General features: G+C 33.6%; 1 protein-coding gene across 11 annotated transcripts in view; it reads left to right on the top strand.

Moving 5' to 3' along the window:
• The window catches only part of AKAP9 (A-kinase anchoring protein 9), a 147,669-nt gene that overhangs the window by 108,636 nt on the left and 13,503 nt on the right, over positions 1-25,530 (top strand). For 7 of the 11 annotated variants that reach the window (XM_024767008.1, XM_024767006.1, XM_024767009.1 and 4 more), the window contains 15 exons: positions 2,359-2,591; positions 3,533-3,652; positions 5,221-5,397; positions 6,269-6,373; positions 10,746-10,898; positions 11,272-11,451; positions 12,465-13,514; positions 15,293-15,433; positions 15,921-16,409; positions 16,829-16,892; positions 16,982-17,103; positions 17,688-17,879; positions 18,141-18,329; positions 21,563-21,707; positions 24,628-24,847. In XM_024767008.1, the coding sequence (XP_024622776.1) occupies positions 2,359-2,591; positions 3,533-3,652; positions 5,221-5,397; positions 6,269-6,373; positions 10,746-10,898; positions 11,272-11,451; positions 12,465-13,514; positions 15,293-15,433; positions 15,921-16,409; positions 16,829-16,892; positions 16,982-17,103; positions 17,688-17,879; positions 18,141-18,329; positions 21,563-21,707; positions 24,628-24,847 (3,580 nt within the window). The remainder of the gene's footprint in view (positions 1-2,358; positions 2,592-3,532; positions 3,653-5,220; positions 5,398-6,268; positions 6,374-10,745; positions 10,899-11,271; positions 11,452-12,464; positions 13,515-15,292; positions 15,434-15,920; positions 16,410-16,828; positions 16,893-16,981; positions 17,104-17,687; positions 17,880-18,140; positions 18,330-21,562; positions 21,708-24,627; positions 24,848-25,530) is intronic. The other 4 variants (XM_024767016.1, XM_024767011.1, XM_024767014.1 and 1 more) reach the window with 4 other exon arrangements.

Here is a 25,530-nt window from a genome sequence, read left to right as displayed (position 1 = left end):
GAGACAGGATATTTTTTAAACAGTGTAAGATTTAGTTCTTTTTTTTGCGATACACGGGCCTCTCACTGTTGTGGCCTCTCCCGTTGCGGAGCACAGGCTCCGGACGCACAGGCTCAGCGGCCATGGCTCACGGGCCCAGCCGCTTCGCGGCATGTGGGATCTTCCCGGACCAAGGCATGAACCCGTGTCCCCTGCATCGGCAGGTGGACTCTCAACCACTGCACCACCAGAGAAGCCCAGCTTTAGTTCTTTTAATTGCAGAAAGACAGCAAAATGTATACTTGCATTAACTAAATAAGAGCACTGACCTGCACTAGTAGTGAGCAGGTGAGGTGGATTTCAGCCTGCAAGATAATAGATTGAACAGGTCACTGGCTGTTAGAAGCAGGCTGACATCTAGTTTAATATAAGCAGGACTTCAAAGAATAAATAAGTTTACAAATAACCTTTAATTTTTTCTTAAATGAGACATTGGGTAACATCTTAAAGTTTGTTCAGTGGTAAAAAAAAAATAAATGTCAGTCTTTGTAACAGTGGAACTTTAAATCCTTTTAATCATATCTTCTCACTTTTATATTACACATGCAGTCAGATTATAAGTGTGTAGTTTTACTAATTGAATTTTATCAATTTAGAGATACAACATACATTTTTGTAATATGGTGAAGTTTTTCTGGTTGCTCAAATTTGTTTAGCACAGGTTTAGGGTTGGAATTTTTAATGTGGAAAGTATATGTATGATACATGAAAAATGTTTAAGAAATACTGATACATCTGAAAATGTTACCAATGGTAATCAGTGGTTTCAACTTTTACTTCTAATTCTTTTGTGTATGTGTATTATTCTATTTTAGGAAATAGAAGACATGTAAATTATCATATTTTTGTTCTGTGTGTGTGTTTTTTCTTTCCTAATAGGACTAGTAGATGCTGCAGTCGATGCAGCACCTGGAGCAGGTGTGTTTATACAATTGCATGGCCATTGGGTGACCCTTGGATTTTTCAACCAACTAACATATCTCTAATTTTGCTGTTTTGTTTCATACTTACAGTTTTTCTCTTTAACAACAGAAAAACTCTTCTTACAATAAAAATACATATTTATATTTGGAATTAACAACTGAGATTCATAGTGACCATCATCTTCTTATATCTATTATTCCACAGAGCTTAAGGCCATTTCAGTTTTTTAAAGAAAACGTTGGTTTATTAAAAGTTTTTTTCTTTAACAAATATATTAAACTCTTACAGCGTATGAGTTTTCACAGTACTCCATTCTAAATCAGGAAGTATGTAAGATGATGGTATCAATAGGATCAGTGAAATTTAATAAAGAGACTTTCTGGTTGATTAACTTTTATTTTAACATGTAAATCAGTATTGTTTTAAAAGGAAAGCTGTTTTCTGTAGATTTCTAATCCTGAGTACAGTGTTGACAGACCAGTTAGTGTAAAGACTCTAGAGTTATATTCCTTCCATTTTCTTCATTAGAGAATTGTTCTACTTTGCTATATGTAATTTATTATTATATGATTAATATTAATAATAATGGCTAACACTTATATGTAGTGCTTACCATAGTCTAGGCACTGTTCTTCACATATATTAACTCATTTGATTCCACAATAACTCTTAGAGATCAGTACTGTTACTGTCCCCAGTTTACATATAAGGAAATTGAAGGACATCATGTTAAGTGTTGCAGAGACAAGTGGCAGTTAGGATGTGAACCCACAGTCTTTGCTCTTAAGCACCACACCACACCTCTCGTACTTGTCAATTTTCCCGTGATACACATACATGTGAGCATGCAAGACTAAGTCAGGAATGTGGCTCTAATAAGGAGTAAGGCTAACAGGAAATTCTGATTCTAGTTCTATTTCTTTTCTGTAACTCTTACTTGCCTTGGTTAAAGGTTTAAAGTATTTGATCTCTGTGTGTACTGTGTGTACTGTGCATATAAAAATGACTTTATGGGTTTAAATGAATTGATTTTTGCCTGAGGTGAGTTCTTTCTGTGCTTGAATTTGATTAGACTTTGCTCTTTTCCTTATAGTGAAAGTGGATTTTGAGGGGGTCATTTACTATGCTCTTTTCACAAAAATACTGTTTTTAGTGACAGGACATTTTCTTTCTGTTAATTCTGTACAATTTTATTGATACTAGCTTGCTTACTTATATAGGAATATGTTATTTTGACATTTTCATAAGAATATTTTCCTTTCTTACATGTGTTTGAAGTAAAACTCGTCTCCTTTATTTCATGAAGTTAAAATTTGAGTACAGTTATGGGTGGTTTCACTATCATAACATCATTAATTGTGATTTAATGTAGTATATTTTTTCACTTATAAACAGAATTACTACAGGAGACAGAAAAACTGATGAAGGAAAAACTAGAGGTACAGTGTCAAGCTGAAAAAGTACGCGATGACCTTCAAAAACAAGTGAAAGCTCTAGAAATAGATGTCGAGGAACAAGTCAGTAGATTTATAGAGCTGGAACAGGAAAAAAATGCTGAACTAATGGATTTAAGACAGCAAAACCAAGCACTGGAAAAGCAGTTAGAAAAAATGAGAAAATTTTTAGATGTAAGTATTCTCAACATTAATATTAATTTTCTCAGTGGAATGCTACTTGCTGCTCTTCTAGGTTGTGGATTTTAAATTATGGAGGGACTCTTAAATTCTAATATTTCCATCTATATGTGTCATCTACTAATTAATTGAAAAGTGCTATTTCGATTGAAAATTCTAGTAATTTTTATTGTGCAGCTTTCAGAATTAAAAGCAGTACAGGCAGATTATGAGTAAGCCTTACCAGTTAGCCTTTCCAAATTCATAGTTCAGAAGTTTGTCCTAGTCTTTTTCTTAACCAATAGCCAAAGCAAGTTAGGATCCTAAAAGCTAATTGGCCACCAATGTTTAACCCATAAAAGATACACAGGTAACAAGTGTGCCCTGGAAACAAAGGACTGGAACAGTTGTCATGCTGTCATTACTCTCTTCCAAAAAGATGTTAAGTCTCTAATTTCACATGGATTTTCTTCCTTGGGATTTCATTTAAGCCGTGTGTTATCTTCACAGATCATAGAATAAGATTCTTACACATTTTATAATTTTAGGTGTAAAACCTAGATTAAAATAAAAGAAATTGATTTACAACACAATTTGTTCTACTTTTTTTTTGTTTAATGACTAAATTAATAGTGAAATTCCTCCTTTCTTCCAAAAAAGTAAATTCATTTTAAGAAGAACATATGTATTTCATTCTGTGTTTAACATTACTTGGATTTTTAAAAGTGTTGTGCTTCAGATAACATTTAAATGCTTAAATTTTTGTTGAAGAGCCGTAATAGGTTATGTACCATACAACAAATGTTATCTTTTTAAACCTTTTTGGTTTGGGGTATTCCCGTGATCATCAGTTGTTCGTCTTCAAACAAAACTGTGCCTACAATTAAAGGGAAGTAAGGGAAATAATAGCTTCAATAAATGTTATTTCTTCAGTTACTATTATTATTAAACTTCAGGAGCAAGCCATTGATAGAGAACACGAGAGAGATGTATTCCAACAGGAAATACAGAAACTAGAACAGCAACTTAAGGTCATACCTCGATTCCAGCCTATCAGTGAACATCAAACTAGAGAGGTAAGAATTTTACTGATACTGTCTACCGTACAATAATTTGTATATTATGTGCAAAATAAGATGCATATAATAAAAAACTTAAAAGGACTTCTTTCTATTGTATATAAATCTTCAAAATCAGAAACTTAAATATTACTTCAATATGAGAAGGTTCTTGAAACCCTAAAAATTCCAAAGAAGTATAAAATACCGATAAACTCATTGTAGTAAAATGTTATTTACATTCTCATTTAATAGAAGGAAACTGATGTAGAACAGCCTTATCTATTGGAGCAGTAGAAAAGTTATCAGTCCCCACAGAGTTTATAGTTATTCATCTTGTTCCTGACCTTTTTAGATTTTGAAAAGTAGCTGTGTGTTCATTGACACTCAAAAGAATATTTAAGCTCTAGAACTTCCTGTCATTTCCTACTATTTGTTTTCTTAAATTTAAAAAGAGTGAGCTGCCTCATTCATGAAACTTCAAGAAACTAATGAGGATGTGTGTATTTGATTTTCTTCCAAATCATTGATCCGTTTGTTTTCTCCTTACTTTGCCAGATCTGAGTCCCCAGCTTCTGATTTTTTCAGGATCAAAAAAAAAAAATCTAACTGTAACAGTATATTGTGCCATTTTGCTATACCGCCTTTACTGTCTTTTCCTTTGCCCTCACTTCAAACTTAGTCCACCTTTTATTGTTAAAGTTTCTCCTCAGGCTTTATTACTGTCATCCTTGAACCTGTAATTGTAGGTAAGCTTGCATTTCTTCTAATGTTTTGAGGAATAAGTGCCATTTTTAGATAATTTCCTGAAAGTATCTCACTGAAGTAAGGTAGAATTCCTTTTTTTCTTACCATCACGTTTCTTTTTTTTAAATAAGCTTTCTCTCTTCACTTGATTAGAACTAATTTCACAAGCTATCTTATTGATCCTTCCTGTATCCTTCCATCACAGAGCCATTCACTTGAATGGTGCTGCATATCAGAAATCACTTAGGGAAACTTTCAGGGTACACAAATCCCTCTCAGCACCTGGTATTCTCACCTCTGTTCTGGGCTGGTGGAATCTGTAGGCTGCAAAGCTTTCCAAGTGACTATACTAAAGGTCCCCAATTTCCTCCCATCCCTGTGGTATTTAGAAGCATTGTATTATTATATGTATCGATATAACCATTTGTGGAAAGAAAAACATAATCCATGAAAGTTTTTTAGGTCATCTTATCTTACATATAAATGTTAAGTCAGTACTGTGTAAACTTGTTTTATTAGGTTTTGGTGTGGCTGTGCCATTAGAGCTTGTAATTCAACATTATTCAAAAATGTATTGTTGCTCCTCCTAGCTAGAGAAACTGTTAGTCTTAAGAGAACTTTTTTAAAAGGTTTGGTGAAAGCAATATTATTTCTCTTTTACTAGTACTGCTTAGATGTATCAACTCAGAAAACGTTGCTGTAGTGGGAGACAATAGCGCTATCCTTATCAAAAATAAAATTAGCATAGCGTCTAAAAATCCTTTTTGAAATGAGGATAGATATATTATTAACATGCTTACATTTTTTAACATTACAGTTTTTGCTTATTATATTTCCAGGTTGAACAGTTAACAAATCATCTGAAAGAAAAAACAGACAAGTGCAGTGAGCTTTTGCTCTCTAAAGAGCAGCTTCAGAGGGATATACAGGAGCGTAATGAAGAAATTGAGAAACTGGAGTTCAGAGTAAGGGAATTGGAGCAAGCCTTACTCATGAGTACGGACAGTTTTCAAAAGGTGTGACATTTTCTTTTGGTTAATTTTATCAAGTGTTTTAGTACGGATTACTCTTAGTTACATGAACATCAGTTTTTGTTTTTAATTTTTTGCGGTACGCGGGCCTCTCACTGTCGTGGCTTCTCCCGTTGCGGAGCACAGGTTCCGGATGTGCAGGCTCAGTAGTTGTGGCTCATGGGGCTAGCTACTCCGCAGCATGTGGGATCCTCCCGGACCAGGGCACGAACCCGTGTCCCCTGCATCGGCAGGCGGACTCTCAACCACGGTGCCACCAGGGAAGCCCCGAACATCAGTTTAATTAAAAAAATCACTGATGGTGCTTTGTTGATATTATTGCATAGTGTATATATCTTGATGTCTTCATTGACATCATAACCATTTCTGTTTATTCTTATCTCCAAATGTTCCTTGCATATGAGTCCTGATAAAGAAAGATTAATTAAACCAGAAGAATTAATTGCCCTTTTAACCAGCAGTAAGTTTGTGATTCTAAAATAATAGCAAAGTGAAAAAGCTGTAAGCACCAGTTTAGGCTGATGCTTTACCCCAAACTAAGAAGCAATGAGATCTGTTCCTGTTATGCTACAGAAAGCAAAGATGAATGAAAGAAGAGCAGGATAAGGAAATTGGGAGGGGAGCAGTTGAGGGGATAGCCTTCATTTTGTCTGAGAAATGAATTTTAAGATTGTCAAGCAATTCCTGTCTTAATTTGTATAAAATGCATTCAAGACTGAATGTTGTAACTTTTGATCATTCACTAATGTAGATTATCTACTTTTAATTAGAGAAATAGAATTGCTACTTCTCCAATTAAAATAGATAGTCAGGATTTAATGTCTGAAATTTTGAGAAAATTCTTATATATTTAAAGGTAGAGGACCGAAGACAGTTTGGATCTGTAGAAGCTAAAGCGGAATTGTCTCTAGAAATACAATTGCAGGCTGAGCGAGATGCCATAGACAGAAAGGAAAAAGAGGTAAGTTTATTTTTAATGACAAAGTGTGGCTTGAATTATTTTAGAAAATATCATTTGATTAGAATGAAGTTTATGGTCTAAAACTAAAGTTTAGAGTTTCTTAGCTTATTGCCTAAGTTGAACTTGGAAGACAGTAAACATTTGAACAAATAAACTGGAATGAAGAAGAGGGTTGACAAGTAAAAACGCTTGGACACGGGAGGAAGTTTTGAGGACAGAAAAGGTGGCTGGTTTGGTAGGTATGAATTCAGTGAAGAGGAGAGTCCAGAGAGATAGTAGGGCTTGGGCCCAAGGCAGTATCTTCCTCTTGACCTTACCATAGGCTTTGAATTACTGCTACTTTGCTGTGGGTTTTGGTTTTTTTTTAAGTTGTATTGCCCTGGGAGATAACAGTGCCTTTTTACAGTATGCTAAACATGTTCTTAAAAGATTAATAATAAAGTAATTCTATAAAGTTCTTTTATGTTTTTCTACTCCCTCCCTTTCCAAAAAAAAAAAAAAAAAAACAGAAAATGCACTTTTAAAACAGCAGTAATTTCCAGTTCCTAATTATGTAAACCTTTGTCTACCATTAGTTTTTCTAAAGCATATTGTACTCTGTGTCGTCTAGCTATATCATATTTTAAATGTTTCAGAATTTTTAATTACGTTTTTATCTCTTTGCATATAATTTTCTCAGGACATTTGATGTATTTTAAGAAATATTTATTGAATGTAAACAGTATATTAATGAGTGCTTTGAAAAATAGAAGAATGATTTAGATGTCAGCTAAAACTATAGCTTGGAGAGCTTGTAGTTTGGAGGAGAAAAAAGTCATCTATATAAATGACTAATGGAAATGATCATTTCCATGAGAATGGTTATTTTCTCATTTTCACATAGTACTGACTAATGTTTATCTAAGAGATTCGTATTTATTTTGTTTTTTGGCTTTTATGTGAGAGACAGAGAACATTTTTGTTGATAACGTAACCACTTCTGTGTGTTTCGGAAAGAATTAACATTTAAAGATTTACCTTACACTAAATAATCAAATAAATTGTCTGCTTTCTAAAAAGATGGAACTCCAAAACTGGTCGCAAAGGCAATGATACTTGATTATGGATAACTGATTAAGTTTACTAATTTTATATTTTTATTGTCATTTGAATTTTATTTAACGCTACTTAACACCTTAATTTCTTGAAGTAAGTATCCAATAACTGCCTCCCATTTACTTAAACTCATAGTTGTTGGAACTACAAGAGGCCTTAGAGAGCTTCTGTCAACCAGCTCCCAGTTTTTACAGATGAAACAGAGGCAGCCATGTTGAATGAGTAAAGAATTAAACTGATGGCTAATGTTGGTCTACTAATACTTGTCACTGTTATTCACGTTTGAATAACAGTGACAAGTATTCTGTCAGAACCCACTCACTCAGTAACTGGAGACTGAAAGATAGGAATGTAAAATTGAAACATATATCTTTTAATGCAAATAACTTCTTAAGCATTCTCTCCTGTACTAGGCAAATGTTTTCAGATATCTGATAGTATAAACATAAGATGTCTATGTGTCATTATATCTGAGATACTTCCTACTACTCTCATAGCCTGTTTGTGTAAAACTTTGTTTTAAAGTTCATTACAGTATTTAGAAATTCAAAATGAATAGAAAGAGAAGAAAACCTTAGAAGATAGGAATTTCAGGATGTATAAGAGAAGGAGAATAATGTGGAGAGAAACAGAAGGAAGAATTTCTTTAAGAAAAAGATGCCTTCAGTTAGGTTTTAGCTCTGTGAAGGTGGTTTTAGCTCTTTATTGAGTTAAAGAGATCTAGCTTACAAATGGCAATAGTAAATAATAATAGTTAACTTTGTTGAAGTCTGTGCTAGAAAGTGCTAAGTATTTTAAACATCTTATGTCATTAACCCTTGCAGTCTCCCTGAGGATAGGTTCTATTGATATTTCCACTTTATACATGAGTAAACCAGATCTTAAGAGAGGTTAAGGAACTTGCTCATAGTCACACAGTAAGTGGTTAAACAAGAATTCCTCCTCGATTTCTCTGATTCTGGAGCCCTGTGATGCTATACTGCCAAAACATCCGGCATGTTTTGCGCTGTTGGTGAGAAGTATTATAGACTGTCATTCAACATTTATTGAACTCCTGTGTGTAGAACACCACTGTCCAATTGTAAAACCAGTACCGATCTTCAAGGAATCTCCTATCTAACTAGGATATGTATACACACATATACATACATACACACACACACACACACACACATTTGAAAGAGAAGAATACTTAAAACACAAATACGTGCAAATTAATGTAATCCAAACAGTCTAGATATCATTTGGTAGCTAAATAGAACAAGGTTAAACCAGAAAGCTACCGTTCTATTTTTAGACCTTAATAATATTTTTCTGGTTTTTGGTTGTCATAGACTCAGTAATAAGACAGCCAGGGACTGCAACTGAAGTCTGGCTGAGTAAGAGAAGAGAATGCCTTACAGTGTCATTTTGGGAATTGAAGTCTCTGTTTTGATGCCTCAAGTTCAGCTGCTTATGATGGGAATGTTAGTGCTTTAGACCAGTGCTTCTCAAACTTTAATGTGCATATGAATCCCGTGGGGATCTTGTTAAAATGAAGAATCTGATTCAGTAGGTCTGGGGTGGGGCTTGAGAATCTGTGCTTCTAACATGTTCCCAGGTGAGGCCACTTCTGCTCCAGGGACCACTCTTTGAATATTAAGGCTAAGAATTTGACCATAAACTGTTTTATCAAAAAAGAAAATAAGTATCAGGTGAGGCAGGGCAAGGGCAGTAATTTTGAACTTAAATATCTATGTATATGTTGAAATAATACCTTGTCATCAAAAGTAGTCATAGAAGATAGGGATAAGTGTAAATACCATTATATTAGGTAACTTTGAAGAAGATATAGTCATCACAATTTTCAGCAAACTAACCTGATAATTATATATGCACAACTACTAACTATATTTAAGGTGTGCCTACTGAGTTTAATATCAGTGTTAAAGAAAATTATTTAAATATGTCTTAGACATTAATTATTGGAAGCAGGATAAATGATAGTTAAGAATGTAAGCTTCCAGAGGTAAACTCCTGAGGTTCAAAAACTGGCTTCCACATACTAGCCTTGTGACTGCAGGTCAAGGTGCTCCTCTCTCAGTGACCCCCTTCCTCATCTCTGAAATGGAGATAATCCTAGTAAAGATCTCATAAAGTTGTTACAGGGTTTTTTAAAAAATAATACATATAAAGCATCTTATGCAGTGCCTAACAGTAAAATGTCTATAAATGATGGCTATTGATATGTCATCATATCAGTATGATTTCTATTAATGAAATATTAGGCTAAATGATTCTGAAGGTCTTTGTCTTGCTAATGCTAAGATATGATTCTGATTACATATTGGTATGTAATCAGAATATGCCCCCTTTCAAGTTCTAAGGTAATAAATGATTTATACGTACTTTCTGAGCCAGCTGCCACTAAATGCTGCTCTTATGTCTTAGGTTGCTTTTAATGCAGCAGTTTTGATCATAGGTAAATACACATTGAAAATCCATTCATTAAAAATGTATTAAGAAGCTACAAAGCATTGAGCTAAATGACTGTTCCTCTCCTCAACCAAACCCAAATATTAAACCAAACTCTTAATATTCATCATTAGTTTCAGTCTCTACATAGCCATCAAAGAGCAGTTGCTTTACCATTAGTGGTAATCTGTGCTCAGAAATGAGCTGAATTTCAGTTGTCCTACATATAGGAACACTCTAATTTTCTCCTAAAATGGTTTTACTAACTTACTCTTTAAGTTTCTGTTATTTCAGACCTAAAGGTCTCTTGCTCTTAGCATCTACCTCTGCTTCCTTCTGCTCAAATAAGGCATGTGGCTGCCAAACCTTTCATTGGGTTAAGTATTAATATGGACTAAATTGAGCCAATCTCACTTGGTGGCTAAAATAACTGACCTAATTCTGCAGCTTTCTTGAGCATTTTTAATAGCAATTAATTTAACATAAAATAAGATCTAAAATGTGGACTGTTTTCCTTCCTCCCATGACTCTTTTATGCTTTATCAGAGGATAATTTTAGGTAGGAAATGGCTCCTTGTATCCTTCCTCTGAAGGTCTCGTCTTTGCTTTGGGCAGGATGGTTTAAAGGTGTTTAGTTTGAAAATGTCTAGAAACCACACAGTTACATCTGGCTTAGAGAAACCCCTTTCCTTTATTCTCATGGCTCACGTGTTTTAAGCATATATACTATAGAGCCAATACAGCACTTTTCATTCTCTCTTGACAAATAAACATTTGTATGAACAGTTTTTTCTCTTTCCTTTTGATAATTTTGGTATCAAAGATCACAAACTTAGAAGAACAGTTAGAACAGTTCAGAGAAGAACTGGAAAATAAGAATGAAGAAGTCCAGCAACTACATATGCAATTAGAAATACAGAAAAAGGAATCTACTACCCGCCTACAAGAACTTGAACAAGAAAACAAATTATTTAAGGTAATTACTTAACGAAAACTTTGCCTCTAAATAATTCATTGTTTTTGTCTTGTGTAGTAGTTGTAGTATTAAGCATTTGCTAAATCCAGCCGCTAAATAATACTTAAAAGAGGAACATTAGCTGCAGATGGATTTGCATGGAATTTATCTTCAAGCCAACATAAACATTTGAATTCATCAGAAATGAAAAATTTTGGAGACCTTTATCAAAACATTTTAAGAATTATTGATTTACAATAATTATATAATAGCTCTGATTTTTTTTTCATTTGTATGTTTTAGATGCTGTAGCTTGGTAAGAGTTAATTGACAGAATGTTCTGAAAATCACGTGTAATGCCCTATCCAACTGGGATGGTTATTTTTGTTCCTAGGATGAAATGGAGAAACTGGGATTTGCCATAAAGCAAGCTGATCCTATCTCTACCCAGGACCAACATGTACTATTTGGGAAATTTGCTCAAATAATGCAGGAAAAAGAGGTAGAAATTGACCAATTGAATGAGCAAATTACAAAACTTCAGCATCAACTTAAAATTACAACAGATAACAAGGTACACTAATTTAAAATTATTACATGAAATTATTTAAACTAGAATTTTTTTATTTTTTATTGAAGTATAGTTGATTTACAATATTGTGTTTCAGGTGTACAGCAAAGTGATCTAGGTTTTTTTTTTTTTCCAGATTATTTTCCATTATAGGTTATTACAAAATATTAAACAGAGTCCCTGTGTTATAAAGTAAATCTTTGTTCTTTATCTATTTTATGTATAGTAATTTGTGCTGCTATGAACATTGGGGTGCATGTATCTTTTCAAATTAGAGTTTTTGTCTTTTGTGGATACATGCCCGGGAGTAGGATTGCTGGATCATATAGTAGCTCTGTTTTCAGTTTTTTAAGGAACCTCCATACTGTTTTCCATAGTGGCTAAGCTAGAATTTTAAAGGGCAAGATGGTTATTTTTCAGTTTCTTTGTGAATGTAAAAACCAAGTAAAACTTTAATTCTCTTTTACCCATTAATTTTAATTTAATAAGACATACTGGTTTAACAAGGTATGTATATGTTTATTCCTTCCTAACATTGTCAAAGATTTTTGATGTTTTATAGGGAGTCTCTGGTGACTCAGATTTCATCATATGACTCTAACCAAATCTATTAAAAATTCTTCTATTTTGTGTGAGTTAAATAAGATAATGACATTTGAGCACTGTTTTAGACTTTTATTTCAGTACTTTATCCTGTTATAGACTGTTATATTTCAATACTGCATCCTTTTCAATTAGATTGTATTGATATTGACTATTTTACTTATAGGAAATCATCTATTAAATGCCTAAATTACTTTATGTTTAATGACTTTCTGAATGATGTTCTAAATAAGGTCCTTGTTTGATGTGATGGAGGACTGTTGGTCTATATTAAAATTAATTTAGGATGTCTGAGAAGTAAATTATTTTTGAGTGTGTGATCAACACTTTAAGATCCTGCCCTAAAATAAAATAAAATTCCCTAAATATAAATACATATTTATTGTATATGTTACTTTTTTGTTAACTAATAGGTTATTGAAGAAAAAAATGAACTAATAAGCGATCTTGAAACCCAGATAGAATGTTTGATGAGTGATCAAGAACGTGTGAAGAAAAATAGAGAAGAAGAAATTGAGCAGCTCAATGAAGTGATTGAAAAGCTTCAACAGGAATTGGCAAATATTGAACAGAAGACATCGGTGGTTACTAATTCTCTCCCAGAAGAAGCAGATAGTTTAAAACATCAGTTGGATATAGTAATAGCTGAAAAACTGGCTTTGGAACAGCAAGTAGAAACCACTAATGAAGAAATGGCCTTGACAAAAAGTGTACTTAAAGAAACCAATTTAAAAATGAACCAGCTAACACAAGAATTATGTAGCTTAAAGAGAGAACGTGAAAATATGGAAGAAATCCATAGTATACCAGAGAAAAGTGTTAACATGGCTGTAGATGATCTGAGCAGAAACAAACCTGGACTAGAAGTAGTCCTTACTGAGGGTGCTCGTAAACCCCTAGAAAATCCGACTTACCTCAAATCTTTTGAAGAAAACAGCAAAGTTTCCATAAGCAGTTTGCAAACACAGGTGCTACAACTTGAGAGCACTGTGAGTGCAAAGGACTTAGAACTTACCCAATGTCATAGACAAATAAAGGACCTGCAGGAGCAAGGCCAGTCTGAAAAAGAAGCACTGAAAAAGAAGATGGCAAACCTGCAAAATATACTTGAGGAAAAGGTGGCTGCTGCTCTTGTGAGTCAGGTCCAACTCGAAGCAGTTAAAGAATATGCAAAATTCTGTCAAGATAAACAAGCAGTTTCACCAGAACCTGGAGGAACAAATACACAGAATTTAAACCAACTAATGGAAAATGAGGTGGAGTCAAATGTGTCAGCACTGACCTTGAGAATATCAGAATTAGAAAGCCAGGTGGTTGAAATGCAGGTAGAAACTGCAGAAAAAAATGCTTTGGAAAAAGAAAAGAAGCTACTAGAACTACAGAAGCTATTGGAGGACAATGAGAAAAAACAGGGAAGCAAAGAAAGGAAAAGAAGCCCTCTAGGAGATTTTGAAGTTCTCAAGGTTAGTTTGTATTTGATTTTTTTCCACTTAAATACCCCAAGAAACTAACTCTCTTTTCCCTGTTCCTTAAACTTACTGCTGTTTTATTAAATACAGTGTTCTTTACATCTAGTGATTCATATATAAAGGGTTTTTATAAAAAATATTACCATTCCATACAGTCATTATTATCACCAGAACAATGGATACAAGCTATATTTTGTGGTCTTAAAATCACAATATTTATTTCACTACCATAGTCATTAAGTAGAGCAGTCAGAAGAAACTTGGAAATGTTAAGTATAGCAAATGTCCTCTGGAACTTGTGTGGGTTTTTTCCTTTTTCCTCTGACATGCATGTTAAGTGGTCATCATTCCTTTTAAGTAATGAAAATGTCAAAATATATTAGTGTTCTAGTGAATTAATGTATGAGTCTTAAGTCATTCCCTTTTGCAGATTTTATACCTCATAATAGATTTCATCCTTTCACCCCTTTAAGTCTACTTATGTAAAGATCTGAAATCACAGTTATTTCTTAGCATAGGATAGGACAGGTGTGAAAGGACTTTAATTTTCAAATTCTCACTTTATTTATAATTTTGAGAAGTTAATGTATAGTCCTATCTGAACACCAGAAATTAACTGATATATTAGGATTCTATAAATATTTATTTTGCAAAGGATAACAATTCTTTCCATTTACTAGGCTTTTTCCTCCTAGCTCACTGGAACTATATAAATTACTGTAAATGATATTTAAAATAGTAATGTGATGGGACTTCCCTGGTGGTCCAATGGTTAAGAATCCGCCTTCCAATTCAGGGGACACGGGTTCGAACCCTGGTCGGGGAACCAAGATCCCACATGCCACAGGGCAGCTAAGCCTGCACGTCGCAACTACTGAGCACATGAGCCACAACTACAGGGCCCATGTGCTCTGGAGCCTGCACACTGCAACTACTGAGCCCATGTACCACAATTAGAGAGAAGCCCATGTGCCTCAACAAAAGATCCCGCATGCTGCAACGAAGATCCTGCCTGCCCCAGCTAAGACCCGACGCAGCCAAAAATAAAATAAATAAATAAATATTTAAAAATAAATAAATAAAATAAAATAGTAATGTGACTTTCCATATATATAAAACTTCTAAAGTAACACGTGGTATCTTTTGAGGAAAGTGATATAAATATGAAACTTTTTTGAATGGGTAAACAAACTATTTTCATTAATTATAAAATTTTAGGATATGTTCTAATGACATGATTTACCTTTCATTCCCAGAAATATCATTCTTTTCTTACTGTCTCAAGAATATAAAATGGGGACTTGCCCCGTGGTCCAGTGGTAAAGAATCCACCTTCCAATGCAGGGGATGTGGGTTCAATCCCTGGTTGGGGAACTAAAATCGTACATGCCGTGAGGCAACTAAACCTGTGCACCACAACTACAGAGCCCACGCACCCTGGAGCCTGCACACCACAGCTAGAGAAGAGAAAAAAAGAAAAAAACCCGCACGCCACAACTAGAGAGAAGTCCGCATGCCGCACCGAAAGGTCCCGCGTGCCTCAGCGAAGATCCCGTGTGCCTCAGTGAAGACCTGATGCAGCCAAAAAAATAAAGAATATAAAATGATGGTTGTGAAGAGTTTCCCTATTTGTTGAAAGAACATGGATCATTTTAACCCCTTTTATCTGATAAGCAGTCTTTCCTGAAAAAGTTTTATTGGAATGCACAAGTACCTTGAACTTGGCTTTGTTTTTTGAAAATAATGTGTTCATGTTTTCCACTGCCATTTAGACAACTACTGAGTTGATTCATACCAGTGAAGAAAATGAATTTTTTGGTCGATTTGAGACACTTACAGCTGAGTCAGCAGCTACCAAAGAAGAACTTGCCAGTTATAAAGAGAAGGCAGAAAAACTTCAAGAAGAGCTTTTGGTAAAATAAGTAACATAGCTCCAATTTCTACCTATCTTAATTTTATTTCAAAGTGTATATTCTCTTATATGAAAACAAACCCAGATCTATAACTTAACAGCTAGGAAAAAACTTTTGTAAATTTGATGAAAAGGTATTATATAATTTCATTACTGTCATCTTTCTTCTTTGGTTTTCCTTGGAATCTTTTTTAGGGGGATGCTTTTAATCTCTAGTCTGTTAATGAAAGAGGAGAAAGACATGTTAAAGAGTACTGTATATCCCCTGAGAACCAAAAGTAGAGGCTGATCAAATGATTTCACTTCTGTGGTAATCTGTGACTATACATATATGTGAATATAGATGAAAACTGTGTTTCTGAAATGTTTTTCCTGTTATTCTGAGGAAAATGAACATATTAGCGTGAATTACACTCTCCTCTCTACCCTAAATTCTACATGTGATATTTTTAACTGAATGTTCTACTGTTCTATTCATTATGTTTTAGGTAAAAGAAACAAATGTGGCATTCCTCCAGAAAGACTTAAGCCAAGTTAGGGATCAACTCAAAAAGGCAGAAGAGAAATTATCCTACTTCTTAGAAAAAGAAGATAATACCAAGGTACAAGAAAACAGAAAGTTCTGCACGTTAGAGCCACTTCCTATAGAAGTGGGTAAAAGCTCTGCATCACAGACAGATGGTACTCTCAAGGTCAACAGCAGCAATCAGACTCCACAAATTCTTGTTAGAAATGCAGGAATCCAAATTGATTTACGGAGCGAATGTTCATCAGAGGAAGTCACTGAAGTAATTAATCAGTTTACTGAAAAAATTGAGCAGATGCAAGAACTACATGCTGCTGAGATTCTGGATATGGAATCCAGACATATTTCAGAAACTGAAACCTTAAAGAGAGATCACTATGTTGCTATTCAGTTACTGACAGAGGAATGTGGTACCTTGAAGTCAGTGATACAGTGTCTGAGATCTAAAGAGGTATTTGGTTTTCATAATGTGTTTTTTCAACATTCTATGATATTTTTCCCCAGAATTTTATGTTTTTAAAGAGACAAAGAAATTTGGGGCAGTCTCTTCTTTATGATAAAATTACAATTTAAAATCTTTGCATTGTGTAGAGTCAAATAATAACGTTCCACAAAGCTCCTGTGCAAATTTAGAACCCAATGTTATCATTCCTTAATTTATTAATGTCTCTTATTATTATGGTAATATCCATGAAGAAAAAAATTAAAGACTGACTGTAAACCATGTATATTTCATTTATTGTGAAAGGTGTGACATATTTAATTGTTTTTTTCTTTTTTGACAGCATTACAAAAGAATAAAACTATTCATTGGATCCTGTTTTTATTAAAGCAAAAAAATGTTATCTTTTGTTTTTTTTCTCTGATTAGGGCTCCTCAGTTCCTGAATTAACACATTCCGATGCTTACCAAAGTAGAGAAATATGTTCCAGTGGTAAGTTATATAAATTTCTAGAAGTTGTATAGTACTTGTTTAAAAAGAGTTTGTTTCTCTTTAATAGTCAATGGTTTTCTTTATTTTAGATTCTGGATCAGACTGGGGTCAGGGAATTTATCTTACACAAAGTCAGGGATTTGACACAGCATCAGAAGGCCGAGGCGAAGAAGGTGAAAGTTCAACAGATTCATTTCCAAAGAAAATAAAGGTACTAAAAGGCAGACATCTTTTAGTAAAACTTTCCATATTGAACATAGCAGTTTATTAGAAGTTAGTACAGAAGATCTATACTATAGTAAGATCTCTCTGAAGAGAGAATTGCATAGCTAGAAAGAACCTTGGGGCTCTAGTTTTATTTCTGTATTCTGCAGATAATAAAGTACAGTATATTTAATAGTTATATGTATAAAGATTTTTTTAAAATTTCTATTCCTAATATTTTTGTTTGCCAAAATTATTAAAGCAGTCTCACAAAGACGAGAACTTATCTCCTACATATTTCTTTTGGTCAAATTAGTGTCTAATAATTAAATCCAGGAAGAGCACATTAGGTAAATGTGGAACTTAGAGATGAGAGCTACACAAAGTCATAGGCTGTCTTCTGGGATTGGCTTACCCCTCCATAGGAAGAAGACATTCAGTAATGGAGGCTGGTGTTTCCTTTCCGCAGTGGCTTTTCTAAATCAGTCTAACTGGGATAAAACTATGTTAAAATTTGTTTCTCTTTTCGTGTCTGACTTTGCAGTCTTTGAAAAAATGTCCTAATTCTGGCTTTTGGGTTATGGTTTCTAGGGATTACTGAGAGCTGTCCATAATGAAGGCATGCAGGTGCTCTCTCTTACTGAGTCTCCCTGTAGTGACGGAGAAGACCATTCTGTTCAGCAAGCTTCAGAATCTTGGCTAGAAGAGAGAAGAGCTTACCTCAGTACAATCTCATCTCTTAAGGATTTGATTACCAAAATGCAAATGCAAAGGGAAGCCAAGGTACTCAAAGAATATTACGCATCTAAAAAGCTTTATATGATTTTTATCAATAATAAGTCACTTTACAAAATAAATTGTTGTCTTTTATGATGTATTTTCACATGAATTTCTATATACTGTTTAAATGCCCCAAGTTGCACACTTGAAAATAAATCTGTATCCTTTTAGGCTTCTAATACTGATTTTGGTTAGTAGGCAGGTATCATTTTTAGAACAGTTCTTAAACATGCTTATTTGAAAACTAACTTTTGTTTTTTATAGGTTTATGATAGTTCTCAATCTCATGAGAGCTCCTCTGACTGGCGAGGTGAACTTCTGCTTGCTCTTCAGCAGGTTTTCTTAAAGGAGCACGGTATTTTACTAGCTGCATTTCAGACTGAGCTGACAGCTCTAGGTACTAGAGATGCAGTTGAATTATTAAACTGTTTGGAACAGAGAATACAAGAACAGGTATCAAAATGAAACTTTAAATCAAACTTTAAAACAAAGAATGCTTTTTAATAGTAATGAGAAAATGAGCTATTGATTAGTTTTAGAGTAAGTCTGAAGGTTAAAATTTTAACAGGAACCACTAAGAATATTTAGGAGAAAAATTATTACCTTAAATGTTTTGTCTTATGTTAGAAAATAAGCAAGACTAAAAATTAATGAGCTAATCATCCAACTTGGGAAGTTAGAAAAAGAGTAACAAAATAAGTCCAAAGAAAATAGAAGGAATAAAATACCATCAGTTCTCATTATTTGCAGTAGTTAGATTCCGTAAAGCTGCTGTGAATGTTGAGCTATTGCCACCAGGGGAAATAAGATGGGGGGGTGGGGGTAGGCTTCTGTGAGCACCTGGTGATGACATTTTTGTCAACCAGTCAATACAGAATCTTGTTTTATGTGTGTTTCTGTTTAAAGACACCCTATTTACTATGTATTGTTGACTCATTAACATTGAACTCATGGCCAACAGCATTATAACTTAAACCTAAACAAAGATTTTCTAACACATGCATTTTCTCTGTAATGTATCTTTCAGCCTTCTTATGCTTAGGCATACCAGATAGTACTTCATATCTATGCTTGGGGACCATTTTAAACAGCAAAATCACCAATAAAAAGCACAAAAGTATCAAAAATACAGCACTAAATAGATGGCAAACAGGACACGTGTTTATAGTATAAGAGATGAAAGAAGGCGGCAGAGTGTCACTTTGTTCGACTTCAGCTAGGAACATGCACATGTGGCAATTTCAATTTTTTGCTGTTGTGTGCACATGTAGGAGAGTAAACTTAAGAGCACCGCAAGTATTGAATTAAGGGTTACAGATAAATTTTAATGAGTAGGCAAATTCTTAAATATGTAATTCACAAATAATGAGGCTCAACTGTAATAAGGAAAAAAGAAATTAGTGAAATGCATACACTTGTACAGTAGAGAGCATAAACACGTTTGAAAGTTGATTCTTTGAAAGGTTAATAAAATAGAAACTTTTCTGGAGAATAGGTTAAGGAAAATGATAAAGCACACTTTTTTAAAAATTTAAAAACGGGATTATAACTAAAGATACGGCTGAGATATAAAAGTAATAGAATACTATGGATAATTTTACATCAATTCAAAAACTTTGGTGAAATGGGCAGATATTTGCTTATGAAAGCTCATTCAGATCCAGCATTCCACTCCTGGGTATATATCCAAAAAAACCCACTAATTCAGAAAGATACATGCACTCCAAAGTTCATAGCAGCATTATTTACAGTTACCAAGGTATGGAAGCAGCCTAAATGTCCATCAACAAATGAATAGTTAAAGGTGTGTGTGTGTGTGTGTGTGTGTGTGTGTGTGTGTGTGTGTATGTATTTATGTATCTGTGCTCCCATTGTAAGATGATTGGAGAAATGCCCTGTCTTTTTATTAGAAAGCTAGTATAACCCTGTTACCAAAATCAGACAAAGATAATACAGGAAAGAAACTTCATGGGCCTATTTTATTCATGAACCATAGATGCAGAAATCCTAAACAAAATATTAACAAGCCAAATCCACCAATGCATATTTTTTAGAGACACAGTCACCGTGTACTTATCCAGGGATGCAAAGGTAGCATACCATTAAGTAAAATTCATGTGACTCATCACTTTAACAAATTAAAGGGTAAAAAACCCCAGTGATTATCTCAAGAGATACAGTGAACAAATGAATGAATGCATTTCATATTTTAAAACACCTTAAATAACAAACTAAAAATAAAAAGGAATTTCATGAACTATATAACAGGTATATCTTGCAAAAACTACAACAAGCATATCTGATAGTTAAATGTTAAAAACATTCCTTAACAAAGGGTTAAGTAGTTTGCTCAACCTTGTCCTAAAGATCTAGCTAGAAAAGAAAAGCAAGAGAAATTAAATAAGGGTAGGAATAGGGAAGACCCCTCATCCACTTATATAGAAAACCAAAGAGAATCTACACATGTAGATTTTTTAAATCGATAGGAAAGTTTGGTTATGTTGTTGGATGTAGATCAAGATGTAAAAATCTTATTTCTCAACAACAAACAAAATGTAATTTTATGTATTTATTTACTTTTGGCCACGCCACACGGCATTTGGGATCATAGTTCCCGGACCAGGGATCAAACCCACACCCCCTGCAATGGAAGCATGGAGTCTTAACTGTTGGACCACCAGATAAGTCCAAAATTTAATTTTAAAAATAATTATTTACAGTGGCATTAAATGGACAAATTCCTAAAAGTATGCAAACTACTAAAACTAAGTCATGAAAAAATAGAAAATCTGAATGTATAACAGAGAGTTAAATTAGTAATTTTAAAACTTCTCACAAAGTAAAGTTCAATATCAGACAGCTTCACTAGTGAATCCTACCAAATGTTGAAAGAAGAATTAATACCAGTTCTTCACAAACTCTTGCAAAATAAAGAAGGGAACACTTCCCAGCTCATTTTATGAGGACAATATTGTTCCGATTCTAAAGCCAGACAGAAATACCACAAGAAAATAAATCTACAGACCAAATATCTAATGATATTAGATACCAGTGGAAAGCTGGACAAGTGATATAGATATGTGCTCATGGAAGAAATAGAGAGTATCCAACAAATACATGAAAAGATGTTCAAATAAAATGTGCTATATAATTCATACTGTGGAATACTATATAACATTGAAAATGAGTGTGAATTAGAGCTGTGTGTGTCAGGCAGGATGGTTCACCAACATGTTCGGTGAAAAAGGCAAATTAAACAAAAATGAATGCAGTATGATGCCGTTTATATAAAGTTTTAAAACAGAACTGTATATTTTTTAGGATATGTGTGTGTATGTACAGAGTACATGAAAATAACACCAGACTTAGAATTTGGTTATTTCTTGAGCAGATGGTGCAGAGGAGGATGTATTCAGGGAGTTGTACACAGGAGACTTCAGCTGTATAAGGGCTGTTTCTTAGGCTAAGTGCATGGGTGTTTATTATATTATTCATCATGTTTTATTGTGTGTTTAAAGAATTTTGAAATAAATGTGGAAACTATTATCTAAAAAGTAGATCCCAGTGAGCAGGAAGAGAACGTTAGTAACATCTTCCCAAAATTTTAGCATGTCGTTCTTCAGACTTCCTGGTTGTTAATTTTATTGTTTTTACATCTCTCTTGATTTTTTTTTTTTTTTTTACAGGGTATTGAATATCGAGCAGCCATGGAATGCCTCCAGAAAGCAGATAGAAGGAGTTTGTTAGCTGAAATTCAAGCACTGCATGCTCAGATGAATGGTAAGAAAATGACTCTGAAAAGAGAACAAGAGAATGATCAGCCAAGCCAAGGTATGCTATATGACAGGCTCACGTGGTGACACAAATAGGTGAAATGGTTTCACTTTATTATTATTCAGTTAAAACACATTTTTTCTTAGTCACATTTTCTTCTCATTCTCACATCAGGAAGTTAATCTACATTAATTAGGGATTAAAGGGGTGTCCAATTTGTCTTAAGAGATACGTGTGTGTGTGTGTGTCTATATATATATATGTATACACACATATATATCATTTAAAAAAATTTTTTTTTAGAGTTGAAAAATATTTGTTTACATTAGGGTTCTCTGACCAGGCCAAAACTCATTCTCAGCTTTGGGAATGAAATAAAAAATGCTCAGTTATGCTGTGCCATCTAAGCTTATTGCTGCATCTTAAAAGCAGCACTTCTTGAATTTGGGAGGAGGAGGTAGTAGTGGAGGTAAGGGGGTTATTGCTCAGTCGCAAGAGAAAAAATGCTGTCTGCACCAGACAGGCTGGTAAGGACATGCTTTAAAATATCAAAGGACTTTGCTTTTATCTCCTGTAGAGGTTGAAATTGGCTTTAGTTAGCTATGTGTGGAAAAAGAATGATGGTTAACTCTTACAGAATACTTTAATCCAACAGACAGCAATTTTCTGACATATAAACAGATACATTTAATTTAAAATGAATAAGCATTGCCTTGATCAGGTTGTTTCACCCATTAAGTTCATTATCTTTCTTTGTTTTGAAGCTCTATGTGTGGATAACCTAAAAGAAAAAGAAATTCTCAATGGAAGTAACGATTTCTTTTTAATACCTTTTTTGTGTGTGCGAACTGTAACATACATACAAAAAATGCAAAAATATACAGTATAAAAACTATTAAATGAATACCTGTGGAAACCTCATCCATGTCAAGTATTCCAGAATTCCCCTCCTGCTACTCTGTAGTAATATAGAACACATCTTCCTCTGTGGTACCCTGGAGGTAACCATTGTCCTGATTTTTTAACTGCCTATTTATATATTCCTAAACCACGTAAGTTTAAGGTTTTCCTTGCTCTTGAACTTTATCACTCTGTATGTATTTGCGTCTTGTCTCTTTCACCTCTCTATAACATTCTTCTAAGTTACCACATTTATCTCTAGTTTATTCGTTTTTGTTACTGTATAGAATTCCCTTGTGTGAATATTTCACAATTTATATATCCATTCTGCAGTTGAACATTTAAGTTGTTTCTACTTTTTAGCTATTAAATTCAGTCTCTTCTACACATTGTTATGCCATGTTTCTGATGCATACATGCGTGAGTCTTCTGGATACATACCCAGGAGTAGAATTGCTAGATCATAGAATACATATCATCAAATTTATTAGACAATGCCAGACTGTTTTCCAAAGTGGTCATACCAATTTGTGCACTTTCTAGCAGTACATGAAAGTTCTGTTGCTTCACATTTTTGCCAAAAGTTGATATTGTCAGCCTTTCGTTGCCAATCTGGTGGATATGTGGTGGATTGTTGTTGTGGTTTTAATTTACATTTCTCTAATAACTGAATTGGCTTATTTGTGGTATGATTATTGGCTAGCTGGATTTTTGCTTTTGTGGTATGCTTGTTCAAATCTTTTCACTTTTCAATAGAGGAATCTTAAATTGAGCTGCAGCTGGAAATCAGTAGAGATTAAAGTGAAATTTTTCATCATATCTAGTGAAGACACATACATGTCTTTGTCTTCATTTCTGTTTAATATAAAGGTAGAAACACCTGTACTTTTGCCAATTTTGAAAGTTATACCAGTCTCACATTTGTCATTGAAAAGCTGAAGAATTTAAATATCTTTAAATTAGAGAAAACAGGTATAATGAGGTTACAAATTAAATATATCCCTTATATTTAGACATAGGATTAATTGCAGATTATTTTTGGAGAATTTATTAGTATTTTACTTAACTAAATAGGACCCTGTTGAAAGCTTAGTTAGTATCACATAGATACATATTTATAAATGTAAATCCTTAGACTCTACTCTCTAAGAAATAGTTTTAAAATTCTCACTTAGCATGAACACTCTAAAGCCAATGTAATTCCTGTCTCATGACATCAGTAATATGAATTGTAATAGGAAGTAATGAACTTTGATAAAATTTTTTAAGTTAAAAATACATTTAGGGTAGAATAGAGAAACAGAAGAACAGAGTTAAAATCACCCCTGGAATCTCCTAAATCCTAAACTAATGACTATTAAAACCCAGGAAATATGTCTCCAGACACATTTCATTGTGCATGTGTACATAAGTTTATATTTTTTATAAAAATGGATCCTGATGTATATATTTCATTACATTTTTTTCATTTATTATCCTTAGGGATTTAAATATTTCACTTTGTTTTCATTGTGACAAACATGTAGCAAGGGTTTGGTATGTTTTTAAAGAAAAAACCGTAATCCAAATTGGCGTTTGGACTTCCCACTTTTGTTATAATGAAATTCCTAGGGACTGTCTGCGAAGGAGGGCTGAACAAAACAAGCAAGCAGTGCTAATCATTGTAGTCAGAGTTATGGGGTGACTCCTGCAAGTACTTCGGCTATCAAAAACCATTGGAATTTTTTAGTGTGAGCTATCAAAATTCTGAATGAACAAATATAAGTTCCTAGTTATAGTATTATGTGAGCACCTCAAGTTTTTTTTTTTTATTTCAAGTCTTGTATCCAGTAATGAATTGTTAAGTTTTTATCATCCTTATATACTTATACAAAGTTCTGAAATCTTGACAATATAGCACTATGAGGAAAATATGCATATGCATGTATTTATATAAATAGCTAACTTTGGGGGCTGTAATCTTTTCACATTTACTTTATAGTAATCTCTTAAATAACAAGTCAGTTATTATCAACAAAATATAAGCCAAATATGAGTTACTAGATCATATTTTAAATATTAATAATTTTTCATTTAGAACTCTTGGAATATAATATGCAGCAGAAGCAGTCTCAAATGCTGGAGATGCAAGTGGAGCTCAGCAGTGTGAAAGACAGAGCAACAGAGCTTCAGGAACAACTGAGTTCTGAGAAAATGATGGTTGCTGAACTGAAAAGTGAACTTGCACAAGCTAAACTGGAACTAGAAACAACACTCAAGGCACAGCATAAGCACCTAAAGGAATTAGAGGCATTCAGGTGTGCCAGTCTTCCTAATTATAAACCTGTATTAGTGAAGGACTTGGAGTAATTTTGTCACAGACATTGTGCATATCTTACAAAAATGTAACATTGTATATAATATTTAAATAACATAAAACTGTTACTTATAGGAAAAACTACAGTGGAAAGGAAGCACCCAAAATTTTTCCAAATGATAAACTCATGATTAGGTATTTTGGCGTATTCTCTACGTGGCTTCAGTTCTGTTTGAGACTTGTTGTTGTATAAGATTAAGATACATAAATTTGACCTTCATTATACCACCAAGTAATTTGTAGTGATATTTATGATCCCAATGGAATTCATGGTTTAGTTAGCTAAAATATGCAAAATTTTTTGAAGATAATGCTTGTAAAAAGGATGAATTTGTTGGTGTAAATACTGAGATATTCTGCTTGCCAAGGACACATTACAAGTATAGTCATTACTTTGAACTTTTTCACACACAAACAGCGGTTCTTCTGTTCAGTAGAAGTTAAAGGAAATTTTTATTCATATTATTTTGTAACAATAAATTGTTTACAATGGTAAATAATAACTAATAGTTATATTACTAGAAACAGTTAATTTGACTGAACCCCAGTCAAAAAATCTTTAATCTTTACATGGTTTATATTTTCCTATTAGCAGGTTTATATTTTCCTGTTAGCGAGTTTATT

This window comes from Neophocaena asiaeorientalis, unplaced genomic scaffold (assembly GCF_003031525.2).
Source record: "Neophocaena asiaeorientalis asiaeorientalis breed wild unplaced genomic scaffold, Neophocaena_asiaeorientalis_V1.1 scaffold70, whole genome shotgun sequence".
Lineage (NCBI taxonomy): Eukaryota > Metazoa > Chordata > Mammalia > Artiodactyla > Phocoenidae > Neophocaena > Neophocaena asiaeorientalis.
The sequence above is the reverse complement of the archived record's forward strand: the minus strand, read 5'-3'. Positions and strand labels throughout refer to the sequence as shown.